Below are 15,633 nucleotides of genomic sequence, written 5' to 3'. Positions count from 1 at the left end.
CCCTCAAAGAAGCAGTAGCACCTTGACAGTTTCCGAGGTGGTCAGGCAAGCCCAGTTTGCCAGGTTCAGAATCCAGGCTCGCGTCGTCCAGACCGAAGTAACCGGGGGAGGATCGAGGAGGAGCGATGACGGTGGAGTTGCGCACGCGTGCTGCTGCCCGTGCTGTTTGACTGCTGCTTCCGTGTCTATCAAAAGTCTGCGTCTGCCGTAGTCGTTCATGAGAAAAGAAAAAAAAAACCGAAGGTGGGAGGGGAGAAGCAGCTTCTATCTAGCCCCAAGCAAATACGAGTTTGGTCAGGAGCAGTTGAAGACACCAACAAAGACGGAACCGTCTCAGTCGAGAAACCGAGGGAAGTAGAGGAGCGGCGGAGGCCCACTAATAGCTCCCAAAAAGCAATACGAACTTTGCAAAGAGGATCCAGCGAGACGAGATTCGCCTTCGTTTCTGGCCTAAGTTGACCTGGGGAACAACAAATAGGACAGACACCGAGGCATGGGAGCCGAGTGCATTTTGGGACTGGTAAGACTGGGTAATCAAGCAATCGCGAAACCAGCTGAACGAGACCCAGTCTTACAGGTAACAATGTCTCACCGCCGTGGGTGCTTGTTGTGGTTTCGTGGTTTGATGCCGTTCAGTGCCAGTGGCCTATTGGTAGGTATTTTGTTTCTTTCTAGGTGCCAAAGTGCCAGTCTGCCCTTGGGCTTTGGCCATCCCTCCTTGCTTGTGTTTCTAGCGTTAGCATTGGCAAATGGCAACTAAGCTTGTTCAACATGCTTGTGATGCTTGTGCAACCGTCCCATCCACAGCGCGTTCGGCTGTGGCCCGAACCCTGCCATCCTATGAGCTTGGTGCTGCACAATGCTGACCCGTTCGCTGGCATCCCCCAGCTCGCATCGCGGGAGGTAACTTGGTGACGTTTCCGGACCAAGATGGGAGCCGCTGGGGCTATTGGATCCTCATGTGCTGCTGCCGACCCAAGGTTTATTGCGAGAAACACTAAATTATCAGTGTTTTCCAACCTGTGTTTCTTGTCTCTCAGGCCTGAAGCCTGCTTTCAATGCCGTGTGGCCCACTGGTTCATCTTTCAATCATTGACTTTGTGGCTATTCAAATCCGAATTAGACTTTGTATCTGATCCAAGCCGGACGGCACTCGAGTGAATTGACTTTGTGAACACCATAATGTCTTCTCAATGTCGTTTACTATTCCGGTCCCTTGGTCGTGCGCTACGACCTTGCCCAGCTAGACGGCGTGGAGCAAGTAGCCAGCCGCTGCTGCTTCTGCTTCTGGGCGGCGGCATACCGCATGATGCCACTTGTTGCAGTTCCGCTTGAATAACTTGAATGAATAACTTGAATAAAACGGGGCTAGCTGACGTCGTTGATCAGCAGAGCTTCTGGGGTGGCTAGGAAGCGACAGGGCCAATATGCCGCTGGTCCCGGACTTTAGACTAGGTCCAATCAGCAAGCACCAAAACAGTCCAAAGCTGTCCGGGCCGCCGCCGCCCTGCTGCTGGGCTGGAAGTAAGAATTGGTAGCGAGCGGGGGAATCGCCGCAGGCCGCCGCCAAGAATCTCCCAAGTTTACTGCCGAGAATACCTAGGGGTCTTGATTCCTTCAGGTTCGGATGTTGTTTGCTTGGAGCGATGTGATGCTTTCGGGGCAGACAATCGAAGAACATTGGATGACCGTTTCCCGCTGCGTTGTTGAATGGTCTCGTTCTCATGTTCCCTGCCCGTTTTTGAGACTCAAACACATGAAGCTTGGCGGCTGCTCGAACGAGTGAGCCCATTTCCGCGAACGATTTAGCTTCAGCACTTGGTCGCTCCATTCCATCTGTGCATCGGGTCAGCCGCCAGCGCGCTTAGAGACACAAATTCGGAGCCGATCTTATGAAAAGGTCCACTCACAGACCTGGCCGTGATTAAGCCATCGGCATGGCGAACGTAGCCAGGCTCGCATTCTGAGCCTCTCCGAACATCGCCGTCGGAACTCAGGAATGCGTTTTCATTCGACCTAGGCAACGGTAAAGTAGCATGCCAGCGGAACATCGTGGTACGTGGACCGCTTTGTCACCGGCTGGTTCGCTGGCATTGAGTCTCATCATTCCGCATTGCTAATTACGAAGAGCGCAATTTGCCCTCGGAAAGTCCATTCCTTGACAGCGAGCCTGAGATTGTGATGTGTTCGACCGACTTTGATCAGGTTGACTTGCCAGTTGTCCCCATTGAACGCTCATGGCCATGTGCCAGCCCGACCGGTAGGCCGATGAAACGAGGTTGCGACCGTCCAGGGTTAGTCGAGATATCGCAAGCGGTAAGATCAGCTTCGAAGCGTGCTTCATGGGGGATGTTCCTGCAACGGCGACACAGGACGTGCGGAAGCGGCACGGGCTTAGATAAAAATGAGGGTATCATATCGTCGCCTTCTTTGCGCTCGTGGCGATGTAACAGGTGCTGTAGTGTTGATGTCTCCGGCTTCATCTAGGCCTCAGGTCCCCGTGATGAATGTTGGAGTAGCGGCATGTGTTTCTGACGTCCATCCAGTGAACTTCTTTGACGGGGATTGTATTATCATTTCGCTCAGTGGCCAAGAACGAATCGAATCGCCAAGATGGGCATCTTTGCGTAGGAAAGGCATTCGAGGAACTCTGGCCTGTGATATTAGGCTCTGTAGGATGCTGCGCCACGATGCCGCGCCACAACGTAAACCCAGGTGTTCCTTACGTAAGGTCATCGCTCAGCGTCAAGCACCATTCAGCGGGTAATCTTCGGTTCCGAGAGGCCTATCGTGTTCGGGGACAATGCGCGAATCACGTGATCAGCTTTCACGTGCCGCCAAGGAGCCAACCTTGAAGTTGAGGATGTGATCGGATGAGATGGTGGCATGGTGCAAGTCATGGCTCCGGGGCAATTCAGTTCCGTCGGGGTCCAGGCTGTGAGTCGCGACGACCCTGCAGCACTGCCTCGATGATTACATCAGAAGCCGCGAGTCCGTGGCACTGGCTCCGAATGCTTGGGAGGCGCCAGAAAACACCTTGCTGCGCAGAAAGCTGACGCCAATGCCCAGCCTTCTCAGCAGTGCAGCAGCATAGCAATTTGGGAAGGTCGGAGCAAAGGTCTCCATGGGCATAGTCCCTGGAACGAGTCTGCGTGACTACGACAGTGGTCCTCTCCTCTCTCAGGGAAAGCCGACGAGGAAATGGCAGTGCTGGCCCGGAGACTCTTCCAGATTCTCTCGTATTCAGGGAACAACCTTTGCTGGACCTTTGTCATGTTCATGGGCACCCGCAGGCAGGGAGAGTCAAAAAGAACAGCAGACTTTTGAGTTGGGAAAAGAGAAGAGAAAGCCACTGCGTTGGTGACTGACTGCGCATTTCCACTTTTTGCCAGGTTCCCCAGGCACCGGACGAAAGATACGTACCGCGCACTCCGTCTCTGACCTGCTCGAAACGGCTGTTTTGATTGGCCCTCATCCACGGTTCCACCATCCCTCTTCCTGCCCCCCCCCCGATGCCCCGTCTCCGTCCTGGCGGCCGTGCCAACGTCCTCCTCCCATCTCACCCACTGGAATCACCCGTTTTTTGTTGCTATCGGCCGGGTTTATTGCCTTCTCGCGCGCCTCTTGCGCCTCTTCCAACCCTTTGAAGGTCCTGCTACTAGTTTGTTCCAGTGGCTGGGTCGTTCCCAGCTCGACTAAAATTAGTGGTCTAGCATCCCAAGGTGGCCGTGGTTGTAACTTGTCCCCTTCCGACCGTCTTGAGTCCCGTCTTCCTCCCCCCCAACCTGGAAAACCCCCGTGCCCCCGTGCCACCCCCCGGCAAGAAACCGCAGCGCATCCCCCCCCAAATCCTCAGACGGGCACCTTGTTTCGGCTGGGCTCTCGCCTCTTTTCCCAAGCGGGAGGCGTCTCATCACCTGAACCTGAACTTAACCACCTCATCAGCCCGCCTACACCCTCCAAGGCTCCAACCACCTTTTCTCCTCTTTCCCAACCACACTTCACACACTCTTCGACCATCAATCAACAAACCGCGACTGATCGCCATTTACATCCTCCAACAAACTCCGAACCTCGTTCAACTCACACTTCAATCTTGCTCGTCCGAAACAAGACTTTTCTTCGCTAGCTGCAGCTTCGAGCTCCGCCGGTAAACCCCAACTTCAACCTTCTCACATCTCCGTCACCACAGCGACAATGCCCGAAGACGCCCCCTACGACCCGTACATCCCCAGCGGCCAGGCTGCCAACACAGCCGGTACGCAACAGCAAGGAGGAGCTGGCGGCAATGCGAGGACCCAGGCTCTGCAAGCTGTAAGTCGCGCTACTTTTTCTTGATGTTTCCATCGCGAGGTGGTCTTTTTTTTGGGTTCGACTCTCTGCCCCGGATTGCCCGACGCCTGATGACGACGACCGACCGAGCTACCCGTTCGACCTAAGCTGTCGCCAACTACGCCTGATTGGGCCATCGCATCAATTCTTCAGCTCGGCGGCGGGAATTTGATCAGAAGCAATATTATTGTACGCCGTTGAGCAGGAGATAGACAGTCGTCATACCTGGCAACGTCAATTGCGTCCCCGTGACGAACGCCAGAAAGCCGACCGTGTCTCCTGGCCAACGCAATCGATGCCAGCAACTTGGAAATCTTCAGCGAATTCAACACGCCGCAATTCGACGACTCTCTGCGACCGCTCAGTAACTCAGTAATAAGAACACCAATCGCTCTCGATTTTCGTCGCTCGTTGTCGGCGTTGCAATCAGGGGCAAATTTGTTTCGCTTATTGCGTACTCGGAACCGTGTCACCAGAGTCATGTGCTAATGATCTATTTATAGCAAATCGACGACACTGTTGGTGTGATGCGTGAGAACATCAACAAGGTCTCCCAAAGAGGCGAGCGTCTGGATGCTTTGCAAGATAAGACCGACAACCTGGCCGTTTCAGCCCAGGGCTTCCGCCGAGGCGCCAACCGCGTCCGCAAGCAGATGTGGTGGAAGGACGTCAAGATGCGCATGTGCTTGATTGCCGGCATCATCATCCTCATTCTCATCATTGTCATTCCAGCCGGTATGTCTCCCCATTTCCTCGAGCGCTATTCCTTTGGGTCGCGTCTTTCTGTCTGTCTGTTCTGTGGCTCTAATCATCGTCATGACTGTAGTCGTCGCAACGCGCTAACGTAACCCCCACCTCAGTTGTTGCTACTCGCAAGTAACAGATACCACACTTTTTGCATTATACTAGCCCCTTGGGCTCATGGTTCGCCCTCATGATACGGAAATGAATCGCAGATATCTCGCAGGCTTCGAGCAACCGTGAGAGACGAGGGGATGAGGCGGCACACAGAGCCACCTCTATGGGTTAATGACTTGGGAAGCGCGCAGGTTGTTCGAAACGGACTCTGATCTACTTCAACGGTCTGCATGCAAAGGCCTGCAGCTGGCCGGCTTCGGAATTCGTTCCGAGGAAGTTAGCTAGCCGCATCGGCCCGGCTGCGGATCAACCGCATGTATGTATGAGGGATGGCAGGCGTTTGCGTAATTTGAATTCTCACTGGCCCTGGTTTTGATATCCAGTCTGGTCGCTTGTTGTATATGAATGAAGTGACGAGTCTTTTTCCACAGAAATACTGCGAGCTATCTTATATCGGCGTCCGAACTTTCCGTGATCCTTTGGATTGTGACTATGAGGTTCTAGTTCATCGTTGATGCTTGATCTGTGAATCCATATTCGTGCATCTCATTACGTCTCGACTAGAGAGAATGGTGTCATTGAGCCAAATCGGTCAGAATTTGGTCAATGATCTCGGGGCTTATCAAATGGGGCCACAAGGAGTTTTGAAACGGCGACTCTCGCCAGTCTCGGCTGATCTGCCCGCTCTTAAAGAATGAAGAATGGGCTCGGCCGGGTCTACTACGACTGCGATCGGGGCCACGATCTCGAGCGGTGTGCGTATGGGTGTGTATATATGTGTGGTAGCAGGTTAATAAAGATCAGAGCCGGTCAGCCAGTCAGTCAAGTCTTGCATACTGCCCTGGGCCATGCCAAATAAGGTAGCAGTAAACCCACGGCAAGGGCAGGTTCCAGGTCCTGAATGGTTCATCTCAAGCTCGGCGATCTCTGCGCCGGTCCCCGGGATTGCGTCGGAATTTGGGCCCAGCGGTGGTACGAAAGTACGGATCCGAGAAGGCGTTTAGAGTTGACATGTCCACTCTTTTTTCCTTCGTTTCCACATGGTTCAGGAACGATTAAAGAGGAGGGAGGGTACAGAAAGCTGAACCGTTGTCTTTGTTATTTTTTTTTTTTTTGGAGGATCAGACTTGTTGGAACTTGGAAAAGAGATGATGGTTTGCTTTAGATGCGTGTTGGTTGGTTGTCAGTCTGTTCCTTCATGTGTGGTCTAGACATTTGCCGGGCTACATATGCACGGTCACGATGTTAAAAAAAAAAAAAGGTAGGTAGTCAACAGTCAACGTCAACAGTCCTTCCCCTCCCCTTCCCCCGAACATCCTCAACGGGAGCACTCGACAGATCATAGATGAAAGATGTCTGGTTCTGCCTCGGCTCGTGTCAGGCATGCAAGCTGCAGTTACCTCGCTCTTCCCCCATGGCTCCACCTAGCCCAGAGAATTGAAAATTTCAAGTAACATTTTCCAGGTTGCAGAAATGCCTCTTTTAGTCCCGTCTGCAGTGCAGCAAGAGAGAGAAAGAAAAAAGTGCATGGCTGTTGCAGATCCCGGCGGCCCAGCACGCATTTGGTGATCTGTACGTACTGGGGTGATTCCTTATCAGATCCGACCAATAACCGTGGTGTCCACCGTGATGGGGCCCTTCTTCCCGTTTTGAGGTTTGCGGGTGGATGAGGGAAAGTGGTGACTGAGGGTGCAGCGGGAGTGTTTCTTGGGTCGGGATTTGACTTACTCGAGGTTCTCGTGGCCTTGAGAAAGAGGGAACCCTCAGTGGAAGGGTGTTTGTAGAGTAGGAATTACGACAAGAAAAGACTACGGCATCGTGGAAGTTGAGAGAATAGCTGAGGTAGATGGCGCATAGGTAGTCTGTTCTTTCCCCGTGGCCGCGATCGCATGTCACCGACAACCTGCCAGCTGCCAAATGGTGTCTCCAATGCGGATTGCAAAGTGTGGGCGGCCGGCGGCGAACCGATGCAGACTGCCAATGACAGAGCAGAGCGGTACCGGTCGATTTTTTCCCTTGGAAGGTGCCCGCCCACCAATTGCTTCCCGCTCAGGTCCTTCCTGCGGCGGCCCTGCACTGCACTGGGTGACGGGACTGGCACAGTTGCTGGGTGCTCGGTGCCCCTGCCCCTCCTCCACACCTCCACTGCATCATACCGGCTCTGTCGCCCACGCACCGCACCACCGCCCACCACACCACCAAAAACGTCCAGTCACAGTCTCGCAGGCCTCAAAAAGTAAAAAGCCTCGTCTCTCCGATTTCTCTACACCTACGCTTCTCCCTTCTCTCTCTTTCTTCCTTTACTCTCTTGCTCTCTCCTACCTTCTTCCCTTCCCCGTCAATCACCCGTTATACCCCCCCCCCCCCCCCCGGGCTGTTCAATTGAACTGGAATTGGACACTCTCCCCGGCAGCTAGAAGAGTCAGAGAGAGTCAGTCAGTCAGACCGAGTTCGAAGCTAATCTACCTGCGTCTGTTGTGAGGTGTTTGTGTGTGTGAGTCTTTCTCTATCCTTTCGAGGTCTTCAATGCTTCGTGAAGGAGCTTCTTTGCCCTGAATTGTACCCAAACGTCTTCCCTTTCCCCTCTATACCTATCGTCGAGTCTGTCCTCGTTCGCATTGCTCTACCGCCGTTCCTCGGCATGCCGACCGCAAACAGCACGCGGACGAGGGAATACGATACAGATAGAGGAGAGCATGAGGAGAAAGAGTAGACAATGGGGAGGAAGAGCACGACTTATATACCTGTGCTTCTCAATTGCTTTCTCCGCCTACGTCGCAAACCTAGCTAACCTGTTTTCCCACCAAAAGTCCAAATAGCCGCGATGCTCTCCGCAACCTCTGCCGTTTTTCGGGCCGGCGCCCGCCGCGCCGTGCCTCGTGTCGCTCGTCGCCAGAACCTCGCCGTTACCCGACTCAACAACCCCTTTCAGCGCCTCAATGCCATCCGCGCCCTCTCCTCCACCAGCTCCCAGTCCGAGCAGGCCAACCGCGACCGTACCCGCGCCATCATCATCCGCACACTGAGTCAGATCGGCAGCCGCCGCGAGGGCCAGCAATACCTCTCATACTTCACTTCCGTCTCCTCCCAGAAGTTCGCCGTTATCAAGGTCGGTGGTGCCATTCTCACAGACTACATTGATGACCTCTGCGAGAACATTGCCTTCCTCTACGAGGTTGGCCTGTACCCCGTCATTGTCCATGGCGCGGGCCCTCAGCTGAACCGTCTACTCGAGGAGGCCGGTGTTGAGCCCCAATTCGAGGAGGGTATCCGCGTCACTGACGGCAAGACCTTGACCGTCGCCCGCAAGCTCTTCCTCCAGGAGAACATGAAGCTCGTCGAGAAGCTCGAGAGCCTTGGCGTCCGCACCCGCCCTCTGACCACCGTCCTCACCGCCGACTACCTCGACAAGGAGAAGTGGAACCTTGTCGGCAAGATCAGCAGCGTCGACAAGGCGCCCGTAGAGCTCGCCATCTCCCAGGGCTACGTCCCTATCCTCACTTCCATGGCCGAGACCACCGAGGGCCAGATCCTCAACGTCAACGCCGATGTCGCCGCGGCTGAGTTGGCCCGCGCGTTGGAGCCCTTGAAGATCGTCTACCTCTCCGAGAAGGGTGGCCTATTCAACGGCGAGACTGGCGACAAGATCTCCCACATCAACCTTGACGAGGAGTACGATCACCTCATGTCTCAGTCCTGGTGCCGCTACGGTACTCGCCTCAAGATCAAGGAGATCAAGGAGCTTCTGGAGACCCTGCCCCGCAGCTCCAGCGTTGCCATCATCCACCCTAGCGATCTTCAGAAGGAGTTGTTCACCGACTCCGGTGCCGGTACCCTGATCCGCCGCGGAGACAAGATCGCCTTTTCCGACAGCATCGAATCGTTCCCCGACCTCGCCAAGCTGAAGCAGACCCTCATTCGTGACCGCGAGGGCATGGACGCCGAGGCCACCGTCGACCGCTATATCGACTTCCTTAAGGGCACTCCCTTCAAGGCTTACTACGACGAGCCCTTGAACTGCCTCGCCATCGTTCTTCCCCCCAACGAGAACCGATCCCACCCCACCCTGGCCACCCTCACCGTCACCAAGGAGGGATGGTTGAGTAACGTTACCGAGAACGTGTTCCACGCCATCAAGAAGGACCACCCCAAGCTCGTTTGGACCGTCAGCGAGGAGGACGAGAACCTCACCTGGTTCTTCGACAAGGCCGACGGAAGCTTCTCCAGCAAGGGCAACCAGCTCTTCTGGTACGGCATCGACAACCTCCAGGAGCTCGGCGTCTTGACCGATGAGTTCAACGCCCATGGTAGAGCCATGCTCGGCGACTCCAACCTCGAGGCCCGCCTCCGCCGCGCCGCCCAGACTTCGAGCCGCAACCTCAACCAGTCTTCCACCCCTGCCCAGGCCCGTGGCTTCTCTACGATGGCTCGCCGCCCGACATGGGCTCCGGCCGCTGCCGCCCTCTCCGGCAAGCGCACCTTTGCCACGTACACGACCACCAACCCCAACCCTCCCCTGGGCAAGAAGAACGCCTCCAACGACGTCCCCTCCCGCGTTGCCCTGATCGGTGCCCGCGGGTACACCGGCCAGGCTCTCATTGAGATGCTCAACGCCCATCCCAACATGGACCTCAGACACGTCTCGTCCCGTGAGCTCGCCGGCCAGAAGCTCGAGGGCTACACCAAGCGCGAGATCACCTACGAGAACCTGAGCCCCGACCAGGTCACCGAGCTCGAGAAGAAGGGCGCCATCGACTGCTGGGTCATGGCCCTCCCCAACGGTGTCTGCAAGCCCTACATCGAGGCCATCGCCGATGCCCGCAAGGCCGGCGCTGACCACCGCAGCGTCATCGTCGACCTCTCCGCCGACTACCGCTTCGACAACACCTGGACCTACGGTCTGCCCGAGTTGACCGGCCGCTCCGAGATCTACAAGGCCGACAAGATCTCCAACCCTGGCTGCTACGCCACCGCCGCCCAGCTCGGTATCGCGCCCTTGGTTGAGCACCTTGGCGGCTCCCCGTCCGTCTTCGGTATCTCCGGCTACTCAGGCGCCGGCACCAAGCCCTCCCCCAAGAACGACGTCAACCTGCTCAAGGACAACCTCATGCCTTACAGCTTGACGGATCACATCCACGAGCGTGAGATCAGCGCCAAGCTCGGCACCGATGTCGCCTTCTCCCCGCACGTCGCCTCCTGGTTCCGCGGTATCCAGGCCACCATCCACATTCCCCTCAACAAGACCATCACCTCGCGCGACATCCGCCAGATCTATCAGGACCGCTACGCCGGCGAGAAGCTCGTCAAGGTCATTGGCGACTCACCGCAGGTCAAGAACATTATGAACAAGCACGGTGTTGAGATTGGTGGCTTTGCTGTCCACAGCAGCGGCAAGCGCGTTGTTGTTTGCGCTACCATTGATAACCTGCTCAAGGGCGCGGCGACTCAATGTCTTCGTAAGTCAACCCTGGCGTCTTGAGATATTTGATGAAAGCACGTTTACTAATTTCTGACTACAGAGAACATGAACCTCGCCCTCGGCTACGCCGAGTACGAGGGTATTCCCACCATGTAAAGGGCACTGGCGTCCAATGATCAAGGAGCGGATTAGATTCACAAAAGGCTCGGCGCGGACACTCAAACTTATCTGGAGTCATAACCGGTTCAAAAAGCATCTTCCCATTTTACTTTCCCTTTTTTCCAAGTCTTGTTTCTCCTTGGCTTCTCTTTTCTGCGTGGTCTTGTTTCACTCTACCTCCAGTTCCCCCCTTTGGATACGATCGGGGGCTCTCAGACTTTTCTTTATTGTCATCCTGCTTCTTCGGGGGACCCCGGGGGCGGGTCGTTCGTTCCGTGGGGACCGTCTCGCATGACGTGAGTTGCGTATGTATGTATATACCTGGTTACGAGTTAAAAGAGGTAATTATACAGATTTAAAGCATTGCTTGAAGAAATATCGTGATGATAATGCATGTATGATCCTGTCGATGTGATTAGGTAGATGTCGTCTTCTGCCCACGACGTGTATTCTAATTGAGTACTATGTATTTCGTATCATTGATGTCTGCCCTCGGTATGGAGCTAGATGATAGGCCGCTCAGTTTAGGTAACGGTGTGGCATGTAGGATGGTTAACTTGAATGGATGGGCCGAAGCCCCCCGTGCGACTTCCACTTGCTCCCTACCAGTAAGTGACGCCCTCATTGCTTCTTCAGCATTCACTGCCTAGAAGCACTCGTGTTGTCACCGATAGGTGGGTGCAGAGGTGTGCAAAGGAGAGCTTACATTGCTCAGTCTATCGTAGGCAGAAGCCTCTATCTCGGGGAATCCTAGCAGCACTATCAAGAAAGCTTTTTATCGTCACGTCGTCACTCTCGCGCAGAATCTCCTTGTGAAGCCTTTGAAATGCCTTGTCTTCTTCACCGTAGAAGAGAGGCATATTGATGCCGAAGATGCCCATGAGACATTACGTGGCATCCTCGGCACGGGTGGTCTCGCGATGAGTTCTTGGAGGGTCCAACCCCGCGTAAACCAGCGACACTTGTCAAAGATTCTGCTGCCATCGATATCACTGTCGAAGTCGGCGTAGATATCAAGGTCAGATAACCAGGCATAACAGATAGCCGCGCGCCGGTACCGTTTGAACATTGAGTTGATGGCCTCGGTGAGCTCCGCACTGCTCGACTTATCGGTGCAGCATGTGTCAATCCAGGCGTCCGGGATCCATTCCTGGTTAGCTAGTTCGCAAGTGCTTAGAATTTTGACGAAGCCGGCCTTGCTAGTGGTATCGCTCCAAGTCGAGTACGTTGGATTCCCCATGTCCTGGGAGGATACTTCATCATCTCCCCATGTGTGATAGAGGATCGCGTAGGAAGGTATGTGACTGCCGGTAAAATCTTCGAGCTGGCGCGACCACATATCGATGAGCCACATTTGAGGGCGCGCGTGAGGGCTAATGATATTGATGGGGTGAAAGATGTGGTGAAGTTGAAATCGCACCGAACGGCATCAACTTGACATCAGTGGAGGTGATGTAAAGTACCTCACTACCAACTGTGCCTTCCGTCTCACGCTGCCACAACTGCGATTGGGCATTCACGTCCAACACAGCCCTGGGGAGCAGGAAAGCGCTTATCAGAATTCGACCCTCTTTCGTGCATGACATCTCACTCACAATGACACCCTGAACTTTTGCCAAGGACGATTAAAGCGTCAATCATCGCAGTATGCCACTCCAATTAAATGTAATTATGTGAGAAACAAGATGATTCTTCTTCTCGAGTATAATGTCTGCTCACCAGAGCTTCAAAGAATGAAAGTTGTTGTGAGACACTACGTTGTCTCTACTTACAGGTACGCAACAGCCAGACAGCCCAAGAACCCCATCATAGCAAACTTGAGTGAGACATCAAAGCTCCTCGGACTGGCCCCGGCCGGAGTGAAATTGGCAGTCGGCTTGACTCCGTCGACAAAGGGGGCATTGGCAGCTTGGACTGCTCCGGGAAAGGCAGCCGTTGAGGTTCCCGGGCTCAACTTGGGCGACGCTGGGTTGAGGACACTGTCATGTGTTAGTAAACCTGAAATATTGTGAGCTGGAAATAGAACAAGAAGAGGCTTACCTATCAATTACATGCATAACACCGTCGCTGGTGATGATATCCTTGATGGTAACCTTGGCAGAGTTGGCAAAGACTGTGGTATCCTCCTTCCGCAGCGAAACCTTTTCGCCCATCAAGCTCTTATATCCCATCTTGGTCGCCACGCCCGTGGTGAACCGGACCTGGTTCATGAGAACATGGTACTGTAGAATTCTAGAAAGGTCCGCAGGCTCCATCGACGCAACCGTAGCCCCTACAGCCTGGAACGCAGCGTTCGTCGGCGCAAAGACAGTCGCAGCCTGCAAAGAGTTGACACCATCGACCAGCCCAGCCTTGATCAGCGCGCCCGCCATGCTCGTGAGACCCGTATTCATAGCCGTGTCGGCAGGAGATCCGGGTAACGTCAAGACGGTGTCGATGATGTGCAGCACGCCGTTCTGGAAAGCGACGTCGGCCTTTGTGATGACGCTCATCTGCTTGTATCCGCTGAAAACCCTGCCCTGGTCACCCTTCCTGATGAGTTCGACTTTCTGGTTGCCCGTGACGTTGGCAGTGGGCATCTCGAGGAGAGTCTGGGCGAATTTGGGCTGTTCATAGAACATCGTGGCCGTGGTCTTGCCGCTGACGGCGTGGTAGCTAAGGAGGTCGGCGAGGAAGGTTGCGTTGGCCGCCTTTTGGGCAAACGTGGGGTCCGCCTGCATCATCTTCGCGAAGGCATCGTTGGATGGAGCGAGGATGGTGACGTCCTTGGCTTTGACGAGGGTCTGGTTGAGGGCTGGTACCATCGCCAGGAGTGCTGCTTGGTGTTAGTGGTTCCACTCTATTACCCATACACAGCCTATCCTATGGAAGATCATACAGGTCAGAGTACTCAAGGTATCGTTGTTGGTCTTGAGCACATCAGTGAGAGGTGGAGCCGCTGCCGCCAGTGCAGCAAAGGCGAGCGTGAGGAAGCTCGTCGGCTGCATTGTGCGGGAGCGGGCGAAGAGAAACGGGAAGCCAGCCCGGTGGTGGTGTTGAAGAAAAGAAAGGAAGGTTGAATACTTGGATTTTAGGTTCGAACCAGAACGACGATCTACGGGAACGAGCCGTCTAGTAATACTTATACTGACAAGTCTCAACCCAACCTTCCGGGTCCGAGAGGCGGGGGAGGCTTGTCTTGACACTTTTTGCCAAGGTCGGACGGTTCACCACCACATAGGATAATACTTTCGGCTTGTCATCTACAGCATTGCAATACGACTACCAAAATAAGCACCGGAGGTGGGTCTCTTATGGACCCGGCTATGTTTTGTGTCCTGATGCAACTTCATCATTCTTTGCTACCCTCGTAACGACCCGTTATCTGTGCAGGACGCGTGGATCCTTTGGTCGTGGGAGGACCCGCGGGAAGCAGGCTTGACACTTGTCTCCCGGCGCGCGGCCGTCCCGAAGCATAGCGGACCCATCAGCCTTACTACATCCCTTTTCACGATACCAGGGAAACGTGGAAGAGGAGATACAGAGGCTCTTGCGCCGGGAGAGAGGGGGGCCAAAACGTAGTGGGCGAATCAGAAGATGTTTGAACACATCCTGACCATCCATTTTCCCCTTCTACGGTGGCTGCTGTGTAAAGGTTGACGGGAAGTGGTGGTGGATTCTGTTGCTCTCATTCGTTCTAGGATAGCGGTGCGGCGGTAAGGAAAGGTGCTGTGCGGGAGATCGACGAGTAGAAGCGGCGGGATGACGGTGAAACATGCCTCAGAGCAACAGGCGGAAACGCATCCATGCGCAGTGGGGGGGCCCTTCTCAGACAGAGGCAGGGAAAGTTATTTTCAGGAAGGGCGAGGCGTGCCACGGTAGAGCCGCATCTTCGAGAAGGCTACCATAGAAACTGACAGAGATTAGGTTGAGCTGCACTGACTTATTAGAGATCATCATAAAGGTAGTGCCAAGTCACACCGGTGAGATTGACAGAGACCACGGAGTCTGTTCGTGTAAACTTGGAGAGGAACTTCATGATCTAAACCTGTAAAGACTGGAACCACTTGCCATGAAACCTAGCGGGAGAGACCGGAAAGATTCGAGATGCTTGAGAGGCTTGAGACAAGCACTGACAGGTTCCAAAATGGAAAACGATGCTGGGGGTTGAAGTTATTCGCGGATCGAAGCCCCGGGTGGAGATGGCCGGAGTGGGCCCGGTCGGGCGGTCCCTGGTGCAAAAAGATAGTGGACCGTGCTGCCTGCCTTACCTAAGGCCCAAGATCCAGGGATGACTCAGCTAAATTTGGTGCAATTCCCAGAAACTCCACTCCCTGACAGACATGCATCGCACCGCGCCGCACCGCCTGCAACTAGCTATTTTGTCTTGAATTCCACACTCCCGCGGACAACCAAGCCTGCATCCCCGGTCGCCTTGCCCGTCTTGCTGTAGCACAATGCACCGCAGCAATCTCATCTATTGCTCGCCGTGGTAGAGGTATGCTGGACTTCGGTTGACCGAGCGCATGGCTATCACGGCAGCGTCGGTAACTCTTTCGACAAAGCTTAAACACGTTCCGTGGCCAGCAGCAAGGATCGACCTTCCGCACGCAGGACGCTGGCTGTCGCCTCAAGTTGGAGGCTTGTTTGGTTTTGGCCCTTTCCTGCGCTGAACGTCGGTCTTTAGCTACAGCCGATGTCGAGGCCATGACCGCCACTAGTAGCTTGATGAATGGCGTGTTCGTACGGAAAGTAACAAGGTACTGATTGACACGGCGAGTTCTCAGCTTGATGAAATGAACTACTATATTTGGCGGTTCCTATACGCAGACGGCAGAAGGGGCCTCTTACCAAGGGCTACCTGCATAGTTGATTCCGGACGACAT

At 54.6% G+C, this 15,633-nt stretch overlaps 5 protein-coding genes across 5 annotated transcripts; 2 read left to right on the top strand and 3 right to left on the bottom strand.

Annotated features, from left to right (window-relative positions):
- Window positions 1-1,108: 1,108 nt before the first annotated feature.
- On the bottom strand, window positions 1,109-1,962 carry BDP55DRAFT_625284 (uncharacterized protein; the record flags this gene model as incomplete). Its single annotated transcript, XM_060571452.1, has 3 exons — window positions 1,109-1,243; window positions 1,304-1,836; window positions 1,911-1,962. 3 exons carry the CDS (start codon window positions 1,960-1,962, stop codon window positions 1,109-1,111), a joined length of 720 nt encoding a protein of 239 aa, XP_060436784.1.
- A 2,112-nt stretch (window positions 1,963-4,074) lies between these two features.
- On the top strand, window positions 4,075-5,308 carry BDP55DRAFT_640215 (synaptobrevin-domain-containing protein). The gene is made up of 3 exons (XM_060573320.1): window positions 4,075-4,314; window positions 4,836-5,067; window positions 5,193-5,308. Exons 1-3 carry the CDS (start codon window positions 4,198-4,200, stop codon window positions 5,210-5,212), a joined length of 369 nt encoding a protein of 122 aa, XP_060436783.1. The 5' UTR covers window positions 4,075-4,197; the 3' UTR covers window positions 5,213-5,308.
- A 2,706-nt stretch (window positions 5,309-8,014) lies between these two features.
- On the top strand, window positions 8,015-10,765 carry BDP55DRAFT_722294 (N-acetyl-gamma-glutamyl-phosphate reductase; the record flags this gene model as incomplete). The annotated part of the gene is made up of 2 exons (XM_060578583.1): window positions 8,015-10,646; window positions 10,710-10,765. 2 exons carry the CDS (start codon window positions 8,015-8,017, stop codon window positions 10,763-10,765), a joined length of 2,688 nt encoding a protein of 895 aa, XP_060436782.1.
- Window positions 10,766-11,276: 511 nt separating this feature from the next.
- BDP55DRAFT_640206 (uncharacterized protein) lies at window positions 11,277-12,234 on the bottom strand. Its single transcript, XM_060573319.1, has one exon. The coding sequence runs from the start codon at window positions 12,120-12,122 to the stop codon at window positions 11,550-11,552; it is 573 nt and encodes a 190-aa protein (XP_060436781.1). The 5' UTR covers window positions 12,123-12,234; the 3' UTR covers window positions 11,277-11,549.
- Window positions 12,235-12,399: 165 nt separating this feature from the next.
- On the bottom strand, window positions 12,400-13,619 carry BDP55DRAFT_640205 (fasciclin domain-containing protein). Its single transcript, XM_060573318.1, has 2 exons — window positions 12,809-13,619; window positions 12,400-12,747 (listed from the first exon to the last, which is right to left on the bottom strand). The coding sequence occupies exons 1-2, from the start codon at window positions 13,570-13,572 to the stop codon at window positions 12,537-12,539; spliced, it is 975 nt and encodes a 324-aa protein (XP_060436780.1). The 5' UTR covers window positions 13,573-13,619; the 3' UTR covers window positions 12,400-12,536.
- Between the last annotated feature and the right edge of the window lie 2,014 nt (window positions 13,620-15,633).

The sequence above is a fragment of the Colletotrichum godetiae genome (assembly GCF_030913485.1).
Source record: "Colletotrichum godetiae strain CBS 193.32 chromosome Unknown BDP55scaffold_1, whole genome shotgun sequence".
Classification (NCBI taxonomy): Eukaryota; Fungi; Ascomycota; class Sordariomycetes; order Glomerellales; family Glomerellaceae; genus Colletotrichum; species Colletotrichum godetiae.
Note: the sequence above shows the minus strand (reverse complement) of the source record. Positions and strands in the feature narration are given on the sequence as shown.

Excerpts from the sequence above, each read along its gene's own strand:
- BDP55DRAFT_640215 (XM_060573320.1), top strand. The coding sequence starts at position 4,198 with ATGCCCGAAGACGCCCCCTACGACCCGTACATCCCCAGCGGCCAGGCT. Across the intron at positions 4,315-4,835 it reads GGACCCAGGCTCTGCAAGCT|CAAATCGACGACACTGTTGG; the intron begins GTAAGTCGCGCT and ends ATCTATTTATAG. Across the intron at positions 5,068-5,192 it reads CATCATTGTCATTCCAGCCG|TTGTTGCTACTCGCAAGTAA; the intron begins GTATGTCTCCCC and ends CCCCCACCTCAG.
- BDP55DRAFT_640206 (XM_060573319.1), bottom strand. The coding sequence starts at position 12,122 with ATGTGGCTCATCGATATGTGGTCGCGCCAGCTCGAAGATTTTACCGGC.
- BDP55DRAFT_640205 (XM_060573318.1), bottom strand. The coding sequence starts at position 13,572 with ATGGTACCAGCCCTCAACCAGACCCTCGTCAAAGCCAAGGACGTCACC. Across the intron at positions 12,748-12,808 it reads GTTATGCATGTAATTGATAG|TGTCCTCAACCCAGCGTCGC; the intron begins GTAAGCCTCTTC and ends AACACATGACAG.